This window comes from Euleptes europaea, chromosome 18 (genome assembly GCF_029931775.1).
Source record: "Euleptes europaea isolate rEulEur1 chromosome 18, rEulEur1.hap1, whole genome shotgun sequence".
NCBI classification, from domain to species: Eukaryota; Metazoa; Chordata; class Lepidosauria; order Squamata; family Sphaerodactylidae; genus Euleptes; species Euleptes europaea.
In genome coordinates this window covers 21,147,425-21,162,408 of record NC_079329.1, presented here as the reverse complement: position 1 = coordinate 21,162,408, position 14,984 = coordinate 21,147,425, and the positions used below count along the sequence as shown (strand labels likewise).

Sequence of the window (14,984 nt, the reverse complement as noted above, 5' to 3'; positions counted from 1 at the left end):
GTGGGGAATCCAGTCTGGTTCTCCAGATTAGAGTCCACCACTCGTGGAGGAGCTGGGAATCAAACCTGATCCCCCAGATTAGAGTCCGCCACTCTTAACCACTATATCACGCTGGAAGCTGACCTTAGGAAAGTTAGTTACTCTCTCTCTCTCTCTCAGCCTAACCTACCTCATACAGTTGTTGTGAGGATAAAATAGAGGCAAGGGAGAGGAATCACGTAGACCGCCCTGAGATCCTTAGAAGGAAAAAACAGGATACAAATGTACTAAATAAATAAATAAAAGGTGAATGCCACTATTTCTGAAATTACCATCCATATGTCATAAATATTTATAAAGGGAACAGGCTTCTAGTTATTGCCTGTGAAGCTTTAGGCAGCTTTCATTGTGTTATATATTGTACTGATTTTGTTGTATCGTTCTGCAATTTTGTAACCCCCCTTTATACATTCCCTAATTTTGTAATCCGGTTTTTATTGCCTTGTGTGCATTATAATCTTCCTGTTGTGTTGTTTTTAATTGCAACATCGGTTTTGAGCGTCCGGACTAAGAATGAAGTCAATAAATGAAAGAGGATTCTTTCCGTTTCTCTTTCCGTTTGCAGCCCTTCCTCAGACCACTCCTTCGACCGCTCCCCCGCCCCGTTCCAAGCTCCTGACCCCCTGAGCCCTATTATGTGGACATCGTTTAGCTGAGTTTCTTCCCCACTGTGGGGAGAAAGGTGAGGTTTGAGGAAACAATTTGTTGCCAGCACTTTTACCACATTGTACACCAGAAAGGAGAGGCTTGGGATACGTAAGTGTGGGAGGCCGTGGAAGAAGGAAAAGTCGTGAGAGGTGAGACCAAAAGGCAGCTACCTTTAGTCGAGACGAGACAGATGAATGAAGCTTGCTGAGTTACGTTGGGTCAGCCGCGCTCTGTCACCTTAACCTACCTCACAGGGTGGTTGTGAGGAGTTGTGGAGGAAGGCAGAGTGACGTACACTGCCCTGAATTCCTTGGAGGAGGGCTGGAATACAACTGTATTCAATAGATACATGAAGCAAAGTGTGTGAATTCTGTAGTTGTACACAGAGAGAGGAGACACTGTTGCCTATTCCATTTTGAAGGCCCTATAAATAACGTTTAGACATTTCAGTGTTTTGGGGAGGGGTTGTGGCTCAGCGGTAGAGCCTCTGCTTGGCATGCAGAAGGTCCCAGATTCAATCCCCAGCATCTCCAGTAAAAGGGACTAGGCAAGTAGGGGATGTGAAAGACCTCTGCCTGGGACCCTGGAGAGCCGCTGCCGGTCTGAGTAGACAGTACTGACTTGGATGGACCAAGGGTCTGATTCAGTAGAAGGCAGCTTCATGAGTTCATGCCTTCACTGACTGGTTGAGGTGGGGGGTACTCCAGGAGCAAAGGGTGAGGGGGAGCATCTTTGAAACCTTTTGTGGTAGTCCATATGTTGGGATGTGGGGTGGGGATTGGGTTTTGCCCAAAATCTATGAGATAGCTGGAAGATAATGAGAACGGAAGGAATAAGTCTAAATAAGACAGGGTGTGTTGTCACCACCTCAGGTAACAGAAAAGACAGGAGAGGTTGGGAATGTTCTTTCTGAATGGAGGAAGTGGTGCAGGGAGGACCAGATTGCCCTCTTCAAGGCCTTGAGTAAGCATCTGCCCCCAGTTACAACTAGGTAAAATGGAGGTGCCTTCGTCCCTTTCCTGAGGAGATGGAGGAGAAGGGGGAAACCGAGCTCGGGGGACAGTGTGGGCCTAGCTGAACGCTCTTCCTTTTTGTCTGCCTGGTTCTAGGGCTGCATTATGCAATGTTGCTGTGGTTGACGCCCTGAGATGGCCAAAGCAGGCACCAATGAACTTCGGTTACCATTGGGTAAGCCAGTAACTGGCAACGAACCTTCTAGTGAACTACTGAACCAAGCTGGGCTTTTTAAATATCAAACATCTCCTTCTCTACTTCCTCTCCTTGTTTTTACACAGAAGATGGGGAGCCTTCTCTACAGGTCAAAGACGAGTGGACAGAGACCAGGCCAGAAATTTTGGGTGCTGTGAAAATTGAGGCGGTTTGCACAGACGATGGAGAGAGTTCCACGCACAGCGCGGGGGAAAGGGACTCGGCTTTGGGTCCAGGTGACTGCGTCTGAATTAAATCCTGCTTTCACAAACGAACACTTAAAATAAACTGTGGTTTTGGTTTACTTCTGAACTGAGCCACAGAGAAGTAGCAGCTCCAGCACCCTTTCCTCTGTCTTCTACATTTCTGCATGCAGGGAGGTTTTTCAAAATGGCGGAACATTCCCCCATGCCATCCCCTCCTGCGGTTTTAAGACAGGAACACTACTGAAAGTGTTTTATCACACGCGGAACCATTTATTTAGAAATTTTGCTTGATCTAAGGACCAAACTACGTTAAACTGGGAATTTGTGATCGGCTCTCTTGATGTGTAAAGGCTGCCTAAGGAGAACTTGATTTAGATCAAGGCCCTGGTGGGGAGGGGCTAACCTTTTCTCTTGGGCCATTTATCCAATTAAAAAAATGTTCTACTCCTCCAATACGCCATTAGCTTTAGTAGGAATATAAGACAATTTAGGTGCCTGCCCCCCCTTTTTTTTGTACTTGGGCTCAAAATTGCCTGTGAGAGGAACATTTTCAGTCAGGGAAATAGCATGGGGGCAAGTGCCATGGCCCCATATCACCATATGCACTAGGGTGGTGAGATGTCCCATTCCCGGTCCTGTTGTGTTTTTTAAATGCCTTGGTTCGGCTTCTGTCCCTTAAAATTGGCTGAAGTGTGTGTGCTGTTGCTGAAGAAACTTCATAAAGGTTTGCGTAACAGGCTGTCAGTCAAGGAGCTGAGCTTTGCCTGCTGCCAGGCAGGGCTGGCCTTATGTGTGGTATTTCTGTTTAAGTTATAGTACTAATTTGCATGTACAAATGTTAATTAGCATACATAAAGTTTTCCTTTTTAAAGAGCTCATCCGTTGTTGTGCTCACTGATAAATGGCTACCTTAATACCCATACATACCTCCATGACTGCTTTTTACACCTTTGTTACACTGGGAGGGAAATCCAGTGATGGGCCTCACCATCACTTCTATAACTTGAGGAGGGTAGTAGTAGTAGTAGTAGTAGTAGAAGAGTTGGTTTTTATATGCCGACTTTCCTTTCCACTTAAGGGAGAATCGAACCGGCTTACAGTCACCTTCCTTTCCCTCCCAACAACAGACACCCTGTGAGGTAGGTGGGGCTGAGAGAGCTCTAAGAGAGCTGTGACTAGCCCAAGGTCCCCCAGCAGGCTTCGTGTGTAGGAGTGGGGAAACAAATCCAGTTCACCAGATTAGCCTCCGCCACTCATGTGGAGGAGTGGGGAATCAAACTCGGTTCTCCAGATCAGAATCCACCACTCCAAACCAGCGCTCTTAACCACTGCACCATGCTGGCTCTCTTGAATGAGGTTCCCCCCCCCCATTCTTTCAGCTTCATCTCCCCTTGTGGACAAATTGTGCTGTTAAGATTACAAGCCTGTATTATGAGCGATTGAGAATTATTTGCAGACATTATAATGTGAGAACCACCGTGATGTAGTGGTTAAGGTGTCGGACTGGGACCTGGGAAACGCAGGTTCGAATCCCCACTTGCGCCATGGAAGCTTGCTAGGTGACCTTGGGACAAGTCACACACTCTCTGCCCTGACCCATGCTAGTATGTGGATGGGAGACCTCCAAGGAATGCCAGGGTCGTGTCATGGAGGCAGGCAATGGCAAACCACCTCTGAATGTCCCTTGCCTTGAAAACCCTATGGGGTCTACATAAGTTAGCTGAGTCTTGATGGCAAAACACACACATCTAGGTGCCCTGATCTAAATACCTCAGGCTAGCCTGATCTCGTCAGATCTCAGAAGCTAAGCAGGGCTGGCCCTGGCAAGTATTTGATGGGAGACCACCAAGGAATACCAGGGTTTTCTAACAGTTAGAGCGGTTCCTCGGTGGAACAGGCTTCCTCAGGAGGTGGTGAGCTCTCCTTCCCTGGAGGTTTTTAAGAAGAGGCTAGATGATCATCTGTCAGCAATGCTGATTCTATGACCTTAGGCAGCTCATGAGTGGGAGGGCATCTTGGCCATCTTGTGTGCATGGAGTAGGGGTCACTGGGGGTGTGGGGTGGGGAGGTAGTTGTGAATTTCCTGCATTGTGCAGGGGGTTGGACTAGATGACCCTGGTGGTCCCTTCCAACTCTATGATTCTAGGGTTGTTATGCAGAGGAAAGGCAATGGCTGAAATTGTAACTGTAATGTGCCAAAAGTAACTGATGTTCAGGAAGACAAATAGCCCCGCGGTTCTCGTAATCATTTCTACTCCCTCCAATTCCCTCCTTTCCTCTGCAGCTGAGGAGCCGACCCGCAAGCGCAAGAAGGGCCCTGCCCCAAAGATGTTGGGGGACGAGGTGTGCAGCGTGTGTGGGGACAAGGCCTCGGGGTTCCACTACAACGTCCTCAGCTGCGAGGGTTGCAAGGGCTTCTTCCGGCGCAGCGTCATCAAGGGGGCGACGTACACCTGCAAGAGCAGCGGGCAGTGCCACATGGACATGTACATGCGCCGCAAATGCCAGGAGTGCCGCTTGAAAAAGTGCCGACAGGCGGGCATGAGGGAGGAATGTGAGTGCTGGGGAGATGTGGGGCAGGAAGAGGGGGAGAGAGAGAGAGAGATGAAGAGAGAGATGCCTTATCATAGCTGAAACTCGGGGTATGTCTCTGGTTTCTCCTCAGGCGTTCTCTCTGAAGAGCAGATCCGGAAAAAGAAGATCCGTAAACAGCAGGACGGGGAAGGGGTGTCAGGTGGGGAAGGGGGTGGAGGTGAGGTTCTCCGGGTGCCCCCTGTGCCCTACGATCCCACCCTGCTCCAGCCCGAGCCAGCCCCCCTCACCCCCCAGCAGGAAGGCATGATCCAGCAGCTGGTCGCCGCGCAACAGCAATGCAACAAGAGGAGCTTCAGTGACCAGCCCAAAGTCACGGTAATTTCTTGACAATTTTGGGGTAGAGATGATATACAAATGCCCAGTTGAAGCTAAAAGGACTCAACTGAGGCTGTCGTACTTTGGTCACATTATGAGAAGACAAGAGTCACTGGAAAAGACAGTCGTGCTAGGAAAAGTGGAGGGCAGCAGGAAAAGAGGAAAACCCAACATGAGATCGATGGACTATAAAGGAGCCACGGCCCTCAGTTTGCAAGGCCTGAGCAATGATATTAATTGGAGGATATTAATTTGCAGGTTTGGAGGATATTAATATGCAGGAGAGTGTTATGGATACCGTGGACTGCCAAAAAAACAAATCAGTGGGTTATAGATCAAATTAGGCCTGAACTCACCTTAGAAGCTAAAATGACTAAACTGAGGCTATCGTATTTTGGTCACATTATGAGAAGACAAGAGTAATTAGAAATGACAGTCATGCTAGGAAAAGTGGAGGGCAGCAGGAAAAGAGGAAGACCCAACATGAGATCGATGGACTATAAAGGAGCCACGGCCCTCAGTTTGCAAGGCCTGAGCAATGATATTAATTGGAGGATATTAATTTGCAGGTTTGGAGGATATTAATATGCAGGAGAGTGTTATGGATACCATGGACTGCCCAAAAAACAAATCAGTGGGTTATAGATCAAATTAGGCCTGAACTCACCTTAGAAGCTAAAATGACTAAACTGAGGCTATCGTATTTTGGTCACATTATGAGAAGACAAGAGTAATTAGAAATGACAGTCATGCTAGGAAAAGTGGAGGGCAGCAGGAAAAGAGGAAGACCCAACAAGAGATGGATTGGCTCGATAAAGGAAGCTACTGCCCTCAATTTGCAAGATCTGAGCAAGGCTGTGAAAGATAGGACATTTTGGAGGGCATTGATTCATAGGGTTGCCATGAGTCGGAAGCGACTTGATGGCACTTAACACACACAATATGCAGGGTAGCCATATGTCAGAAGCAGCTTGACTGCCCTTAGCACACACACAACCTTAGGTGTGAAAATACCTTGAGCCACTCCCATCTCTCCTCACCCTTTTATGCATCTCCCTCTCTGGAGACTTTCTTGATCACAGACAGGTAAACATCCCTTTTCCTCCACTTTAATCCCTCTTCACTTGCAAATGGCAGAATGCCAGAAGAATTTTCCCCATCACAGACACTCCGTCCCCTCATCACTCATTGGTATAGTCTGGTACCTTCAAGTTGTCCATTGACTAGCCACCAGGCATCATTTAAAAAAGAAATAGAGGCAACTCACAGCTCCCTTTTCAAATGAGATAGGATTTCTACCTGATCTTCTCTTCTTGCTAAGTTTAGATGGAGAAAAATCAACATTTGGGAGTCAAACCAAAACCTCAATAAAAGCAGAGCGGACTGTATTTAAATCTGTTTTCCACTTAAATGCTGCTAAATTAGTGAAAAGTCTCCTTTGCTTTCGTCTTGTACTTCGGTGTTCATTTTCCCCTCCATTTTGGCCGAAGTAACTTTTGTCCAATCAAAGACTTTTAGTACACATTGCCCCTGAATCCATAAAGGTCTCCCTAGTACACTCTGTGATGCTTCTTAGGAATCGTAGAGCCATAGAGTTGGAAGGGGCCATACAGGCCATCTAGTCCCACGCCCTGCTTAATGCAGGATCAGCCTAGAGTATGCTTGACAAGTGCTTGTCCAGCCGCTGCTTAAAGACTGCCAGTGAGGGGGAGCTCACCTCTTCCCTAGGTAGCTGATTCCACTGTCGAACAATTCTTTAACTGTAAAAACTTTTCCCCCTAATATCCAGCCGGTACCTTTCCGCCCACAATTTAAACCCATTATTGCGAGTCCTGTCCTCTGCTGCCAACAGGAACAGCTCCCTGCCCTCCAAGTGACAGCCCTTCAAATACTTAGAGAGATAAATCATGTCCCTCCTCAACCTCCTCCAGGCTAAACTTTCCCAACCCCCTCAGCCTTTCCACATAGGGCCTGGTCTCCAAGAAGAGTAGCTATTGTGAGAAAGTATCCTGAGAACTGTGCCATTTCTACAGGTGGAAAAAAACTACTACTTTTTTCACCTTTGCGTTATATACAATGAAGTGTTTTGCTAGTTTGGACGAAGAGTACAGCATACGTTTTCCTAGCCAATCTTTCTTTGGTGGTAGAAATTGATGGTAGAATTTGGATGGGGTGGCCGGGGGGGGGCAGGCGACGAACATAATGACCACAGAGTCTTGCTGGGCAGCCTGTATGGCGTGAGTGCCTTCCAAGACTCACCTCGTTCCTCATCTGTCTTTGTTGCATCTCTTGCCATTCCTCTGCCTTGCCCCCCCCCCCAGCCTTGGCCTATGGGCAGCGACCCCAACAGCCGGGAGGCGCGCCAGCAACGCTTTGCCCACTTCACGGAGTTGGCCATCATCTCTGTGCAGGAGATTGTGGACTTTGCCAAGCAGGTGCCTGGCTTCTTGCAGCTCTCTCGGGAGGACCAGATCGCGCTTCTCAAGGCCTCGACTATTGAGGTAAACGAGCGTGGAGCGTGTCCCGCCGCGAGGTCCAAACTCTCTGTTTTAGGGGCTTAAAAGGTTATAAGTGTTATTTCCAAGCCTAGGACAGTCTGCGCCCTGTTCCTGAGCAACCTAGCATATTCAGTAATACGGCTGGATCCTGTTGTTGTAACTGATGAATGGCATCTCGCATACCTGATAGCGTTGGATGTCCTGCTTCCAAAAAGTAGAGTTCAGCATTGAATAAGCCTTGAAGAATTGTGGAACTCCCTGCCCCAAGATGTGGTGATGGCTGCCAACTTGGAAGGCTTTAAGAAGGGAGGGGACATGTTCATGGAGGAGAGGGCTATCCATGGCTACTAGTCAAAATGGATACAAGTCATGATACATACCTATTCACAACCAGATGAGCATGCCTATTATATTTTTTGCTATGGAATACAGGCAGGACAATGCTGCTGCAGTCGTCTTGCTTGTGGGCTTCCTAGAGGCACTTGGTTGGCCACTGTGTGAACAGACTGCTGGACTTGATGGCCCTTGGTCTGATCTGGCATGGCTTCTCTTACGTTCTTACGCAGATTGGGAGTTGTTGCATCTGTGGGCGAAACAGATACAAAAGATCTTTCACTGAAGGGGTAATCTGTGGGCTGTACCACTCACAACTGCTGATGTGGGGGGGACACCATTAAAAAACACCAGCACAGAAAACTACCATGTTTAGGGACATGATTGTTTTCTATATGCAGGATTTGACTGGTTTGTTATGGATTGTCTAAGTTGACCAACTTATTAAAGTTACAGTATAAAGTGGAGAAGAGTATGTATTACGTTTCAGAGATCAGGGTAAAGGATCAAATCTGGTCTTTTTTGTTTTGTTTTAATAGAGCAGAATTCAACCGTGTCGGCCCACCCATAGAGTCTCAAGTAGTAGAGCTCAAACAGGGTTGGATCCAGCTAGCTTTTTCACTCAGTCTCACCCAATTCCCCTCCTTACTGCAGCCATGTGGCATTTATCCTTGCATGTCCCACAAACCCCGCCTCCCTGGTTGGATGCAACCCATAGCTGGTTGGATGCAACCCATAGTGTGAGCTAAGCCTTATGCTGAATTACTCTGGGAACAGAATGTAGATAGTTAACTCTGGAAAGGGAACGTGGTAACTACTTTAGGACAACGACGTTGCGTATCTTGTCCATCGGCGTACGTGTAAATTAGATGTAAACAGAGAGCACCTGACAGCTTTGCACCTGTCTGCCTCCACAGATCATGCTATTAGAGACAGCACGACGCTATAACCATGAGACGCAGTGTATTACGTTTCTTAAAGATTTCACCTACAGCAAGGATGACTTTCACCGTGCAGGTGAGATGGGTCAACGTACCGGGGGTGGCTGGGAGCTTGTTCCCAGAAAATTTTCTCTTTGGGGCAGCATGCCAGTGGAAATTTATCAAGAATTGGAAAGGAAGGGCCCCCCCCAAACCTGTTTTTTGTTTGTTTGTTTTTTTGCAGTGCAATCCTAAACACAGTTACAGTCTTCTAAGCCATATAGTTTGGATCCTGCCAAATTTACTGCTCGGACCTTGTTCAGTTCTGCACCTTGCTGTTGCTCCCGTCCCTCTTGGCTTTTGTCCACGGTGTGTCCTGTGACCACTGACACAGGGTTGTTTCTAGCTTTTTCATCCAGTCTCGCCTAAATCCCCTGCCCCACGTGGCTTTTGTGCTCATAGTTCCAGTAATCCCCAGCATAGATTTTTGGTTTTGCTAGTCCTTTTTCACAAGCAGAAAACCTGGCTGGATCCAACCCGTAGCCTTTCCAAGTGGTCAAAAGCAGGCCTTCTCTCACTACTGGAAAAGCTATTAGGATCCAACTGACCGACTTTGGTGTGCTTTGAAGGGTGAAACTCTGTTTAGGATTAGCACCACAAGCAACTGCTGTTCAGAAAAGCATCCCTTGCAAATAAAAGATTCATGCCAGTGTTGTGTCAATTGTCTCTCCATACTTCTGGTGAAAGGGCATTGTAAAGATTGCCGTGTTTCCAGATTTAAACGTTAAGTACCACTGATACACTGAATATGATGGTTTATATCATTTCAAAAACGTGATTTCCAACAAATAATTCAAGTTATGCAACAAAACAATCTATACAAGTTGCAACAAAACTATGCACGTTTACAAGGTTTTGTGAATCTTATCTTTGCTTCACTAATTGCATCAGCTTCATCAGAAGTCTGTTGTTGCTGTACAGGAAAATCCTGATTTTCTGATTTTATAGAATCATAGAGTTGGAAGGGACCACCAGGGTAATCTAGTCCAACTCCTTGCGCAATGCAGGAAATCCACAACTGCCTCCCACCCCCAGTGGCCCATACTTCATGCCCAGAAGATGGCCAAGGTGCCCAGAAGGTGGCCAAGCTCCTGCTGCTTTAAAACAGAATTTTCAGCAGAAATCACACACTTGAATACATTAATCCCTTAAAACTTAACATCAGTCCATATAGTTTTACCATAACACAATTTCAACCTTCCCAAGCAGATTAATTATATTTAAATCGTCATTGTAAAGATTGCCGTGTTTCCAGATTTGGTAATCGAAAAAAGACTAGTGCTCTGACAATCGTGTATTGCAAAAAACCAGCACTTATGACCTTGACAAGAAAAATACTTGTATTACACAGTTCCACTGAACAAAGAAGATATCATTCGGCTTCTGATGACACTCACCTTCTGAACAATTTTGTACTTCTATATTCTATTGTTCGACTACTTTTGTTGTTACTTCGTTGTATTTTGTATCACCTTCAGTGAAACTGTGTTTCCAGATTTGGCAAGCTCCTGGTTTTGTTTTAGCCATCTTCTGGGGTGGCCCACTTGTTTGGGTGGTACTGTCCCCCCGGGATCTGGAATCTAGCCAGTTCTGAGTGTGATATGTCTTTTGTGTGTCTTTATCTTGTATGTACAGTCTTGAGAGCAAAAAGGGTGTATCTGTTTCAGGCTCTCTGGCTCAGCAGGAACTTTGAACCTCCATACTTTAGTGTGTCATTAACACGGCACTCCATGGGGAGGTTATTTTTTTCTGGGAAAAGTGTATCAAGATTACTTTATGATCATCCCGTTACCTGCCTTTGGTCTCTGGCGGTAGTCCCTATTTGTTTTTAGCAGTGATTTCCCTGGCAATTGCATATTTCTACCTGGCAAGTAAGACGTCCCCTTTTTATTCTGACGTACTGCTTTCACCCACCCCTTCCGTCAGGCCTGCAAGTGGAGTTCATCAACCCCATCTTTGAATTCTCCCGGGCCATGCGGCAGCTGCAGCTGGATGACGCTGAGTACGCCCTCCTCATCGCCATCAACATCTTCTCCGCTGACCGGCCCAACGTGCAGGACCACGGCCTGGTGGAGGCACTGCAGCAGCCCTACATCGAGGCCCTCAGTTCCTACATCCGCCTCAACCGTCCGCAGGTGTCTGGGCTGGGCACTGAGTGGGGAGTGTGGTGGAGTAAATGCGATGGGAAATTGGAATCATGCAAAAGGGAGTGAGGGGCAAAATTTGCTCAGGTTTCAGAACTCAAGGTCAAGATCTGGCAGAACTTGCTGTTATGACAACCTGTTGGTCTTCAGCAAATCTTGCTCCAGGATCTCCCAGCTGATGGAATAAGGAACCCAAGGGGTTCACTCTTCAGTGATTTGGCAGGGAAAGGGAAAAACCACCTTCTTCCTGCAGATTGGAACACCTCCTGTCTTTTGACTGTGGATAAAGTCAAATAGGAGCCCTGTGGCGCAGAGTGATAAGCTGCAGTCCAAGCTGTGCTTACGACCTGAGTTCGATCCCGACGGAAGTTGGTTACAGGTAGCCGGCTCAAGGTTGGCTCAGCCTTCCATCCTTCCGAGGTCGGTAAAACGAGTACCCAGCTTGCTGGGGGTAAAGGGAAGATGACTGGGGAAGGCACTGGCAAACCACCCCGTAAACAAAGTCTGCCTAGGAAATGTCGGGATGTGACGTCACCCCGTGAGTCAGGAATGACCTTTTATCTTTTTAAGGTCAAATGAGCCCCTTCCTAGCAGGTCATCCATAGGGAATGGAAGGTGGAAAGGCCCTGAATGCAGGACCACAATAGTGAAATTGGGAATTCCTTGAAATGATCTCTTGTGAATGAAGGACCACATTAGTGAAATTGGGAAATCCTTAAAATGATCTCTTGTGCTCTTTAAAAATGGCATACATGGGGGGGGGGGCAGTTCTGCTGAAGTATAGAGTTCCCCCCCCCCCAAGCTCACTGAAGGATGTTTCTTGGGCACCATGAGATTCGAGACCTAATCCTAAGACTTAACATTTATATAGTATTTTATAGTTTGCATGATCTCAGTGATCCTTACCACAACTCTGCAACGTGGGCTAATACTGTCATATCTGATGTACAGTAGGGAGACTGACAAAACCAGCCCTGTTGGATCAGACCAGTGGTCTTCTCTCGTCAAGCATCTGGTTTCACATTGCTCCGGAAGGCCATCAAACAGGGTATCCAGACGAAAGCCACATTGCCTCTTGCCACTAAAATCCAGAGGTCTCGTCTCTCTAGATGTGGATGTTCCCTTTAGTCAAGAGCCGAGAAAATTTGTTGTATATGGCTGTTAGCCGTCACAAATAACTAAGACATAGTGATACAACAAACAGTAGGGTTCCTTCGAGTCTCCATGGCTTTGATGGAATGATCTTCCAAGAATCTCATGCCCTTTTAAAGCCATCTGTCCTTGTATCTATCATTACATCCTCTGGTAGTGAATCCCACAATTTAACTCCTTGTTGAGTCCAGTATTCCCTTTTGTCCGTCTTGAATCTATTGCCTGTCATTGGGTGCTCCCTTGTTCTAGTATTATGGGTAAAAGAGAGCCAGCGTGGTGCAGTGGTTAAGAGCGGTGGAGTCTGATCTGGAGAACTGGGTTTGATTCCGCACTCCTACACATGAGCGGTGGAGGCTAATCTGGTGAACTGGATTTGTTTCCCCACTCCTACACATGAAGCCAGCTGAGTGACCTTGGGAAAGTCACAGCTCTGTTAGCTTCACCTACCTCACAGGGTGGGGAGGGGAAGGGAAGGTGATTGTAAGCCAGTTTGAGTCTCCCTTAAATGGTAGAGAAAGTTGGCATATAAAAACCAACCACCTTCTTCTAAAAGGTAATGGTAGTCCCCTGTGCAAGCCCAGGGTCATTCCTGACCCATGGGGTGACGTCACATCCCAACGATTACTAGGCAGACTATGTTTACAGGGTGGTTTGCCATTGCCTTCCCCAGCCATCTTCCCTTTACCCCCAGCAAGCTGGGTACTCATTTTACCGACCTTGGAAGGAAGGAAGGCTGAGCCAACCTTGAGCCAGCTACCTGGAACTGACTTCCGTCGGGGTCGAACTCAGGTCGTGAGCAGAGCTTGGACTGCAGTACTGCAGCTTACCACTCTGCGCCACGGGGCTCCTTAGTATTATGGGAGAGAGAGAAAAAGCTCTCTGATAAGTCTTTTTGCTGTGGAGGCAAGAACGGAAATGTCCTTCCTGGTTCCTAGTTATGCATAGGATGGTTATGTGACTCACTGGGTTCCTTCACCTAAGAGAGCGCAACTAGCACAACGACGCCCACAGGGTTGTGAGGATAAGATGGGCAGAGAGAACCATGTACACCACCCTGATTTCCTGAGTTTGCAGGAAAAGGTGGGATGAAAATGTACTAGAAAGATCAGTGAGCTACATTACTTGCTTTGCTGCTGTTCTGTGACGTTAGTGCTCACGCTCTCTTAACTACAGCCCAGTCCCCAGAGTGTGCCTCTGGTTGTTCATTCCACCCTTGTCGGCCTGACAGTCTGTCTTGCGACGGGGGCAGGATCCTTGCCCAAAGCAGGTGGCATTCCGAAGTGCCGCTGAAAATCAATCCAGCTGCATTCCTTGTCGTGATGTCATTAGTGGCATCACAGAGGGAGCTTCCTCCCTGGAGCAAGTAAGGGTGTGTCAACACATGTCTCTTCACCCTTTCTTTGTAAAACCACTCACCCCAGCATGGCAGAATCCTGTACTACTGCCTTGGCCAAGTTGTCTCTTGCAACATTCCCAGAATGCCTCAGTCTACCTACATTTCATCCTGTGTATGTGTGTGCATAGAAGAAGCCATCACAGGAGTATCAAACATATGGCTCGCAGGGCAGATCCAGGGCAGATCCATCCCCTTGAGAGCTCTTACCCGGCCTGCGAGCCAGCCAAAGCAGCCACACACAAACCCAGTCCTGCTCTGGGCTGGTGAGGCTTAGCATGGCCCGGCCAGGTGACATTTGTATCACCCCTGCCCTATACCTTACATTTGTTTTTAAATGTTAAATGGGCAACTTAGCGTCAGATTTCCCCCCTCTTTTTGAGATTTTTTTTTTTTTTACACTTGGAATGGGTTGGATATCATGGATCTGTTCTGCAACAGAACAGCAGACAAAATCCAACCCGTTTACTGTTTCAATTGACTGCATTAATAAGGTTACCAACCTCCAGGTACTAGCTGGCGATCTCCTGCTATTACAACTGATCAGCTGATAGAGATCAGTGGAGAAAATGGCCACTTTGGCCATTGGACTCTATGGCATTGAAGTCACTCCCCAAACCCTGCCTCCTCAGGCGCCGCCCCAAAAACCTCCCTCTGGAGGCGAAGAGGGATCCTGGCAACCCTAAGCATTAAGCAGATATATATATATGTCTGGAAATGTATTGGACAGTGGAAATGTATTGAGAGCTGAGGACTCTTAACCGAGGTACTGTTCACTAAATATTCCGCAACTGTTCCATAGGACCACCTGATGTTCCCACGCATGCTGATGAAGCTGGTGAGTTTGCGGACCCTGAGCAGCGTACACTCTGAGCAAGTCTTCGCTTTGCGTCTTCAAGACAAGAAACTTCCACCACTTCTCTCCGAGATCTGGGATGTTCACGAGTAGATATCTTGGCGGGGGATAAGGGGAGGCCACAGCCCCTCCCTCTTACGTACACTTTTCCTGAGCCCCAGGAAACATTGTGGCCTGTTAAGGACTCTCTGAACCTCAACATAAACTGGTAACGGAAGGACTGTGGTCCGGACAGAGGAATTACAGCAAGGGGCTACTAAGCACTTTTCCCCTGCATCTACTTTTTTTCCATCAAGCACTTGCCTCCTCCTGATTTTGTTCTTTTGGTTTTTTGGGGGCAGGGGGGGAGATGCAAGTCACTTGTGCTTTTGGGGGAGTAGGGGGGAAGATGCGAAGGGACTTTGCTGCAAAGACTTATCCCTCCTGATTCATGAGGAATGAACACCCCACCCCATGTGGCTTTCTCGTCTAACAACACCCACACACACCCTACTAGGGCAAGGGAAAGTATTGCCGGGGGGGGGGGGGGGTTGCCATTTGCCTGGTGTGGGGCAGATGCCCAGAACAAATAAACTCAGCCCTGATAAACCAAGTATCTTTGCCTGAGCTTGTGATA

General features: G+C 47.5%; 1 protein-coding gene across 1 annotated transcript; it reads left to right on the top strand.

Annotated features, from left to right (window-relative positions):
* Nucleotides 1-1,796: 1,796 nt before the first annotated feature.
* NR1H2 (nuclear receptor subfamily 1 group H member 2) lies at nt 1,797-14,467 on the top strand. Its single transcript, XM_056863291.1, has 8 exons — nt 1,797-1,875; nt 1,983-2,132; nt 4,387-4,656; nt 4,768-5,012; nt 7,334-7,513; nt 8,761-8,860; nt 10,750-10,958; nt 14,315-14,467. Exons 1-8 carry the CDS (start codon nt 1,836-1,838, stop codon nt 14,459-14,461), a joined length of 1,341 nt encoding a protein of 446 aa, XP_056719269.1. The 5' UTR covers nt 1,797-1,835; the 3' UTR covers nt 14,462-14,467.
* Nucleotides 14,468-14,984: the final 517 nt, after the last annotated feature.

Bases quoted from the DNA above. Each gene is read 5' to 3' on its own strand.
- NR1H2 (XM_056863291.1), top strand. From the start codon at position 1,836: ATGGCCAAAGCAGGCACCAATGAACTTCGGTTACCATTGG. The intron at 2,133-4,386 runs GTGACTGCGTCT...TTTCCTCTGCAG, and splicing joins GGACTCGGCTTTGGGTCCAG to CTGAGGAGCCGACCCGCAAG. The intron at 5,013-7,333 runs GTAATTTCTTGA...CCCCCCCCCCAG, and splicing joins GTGACCAGCCCAAAGTCACG to CCTTGGCCTATGGGCAGCGA.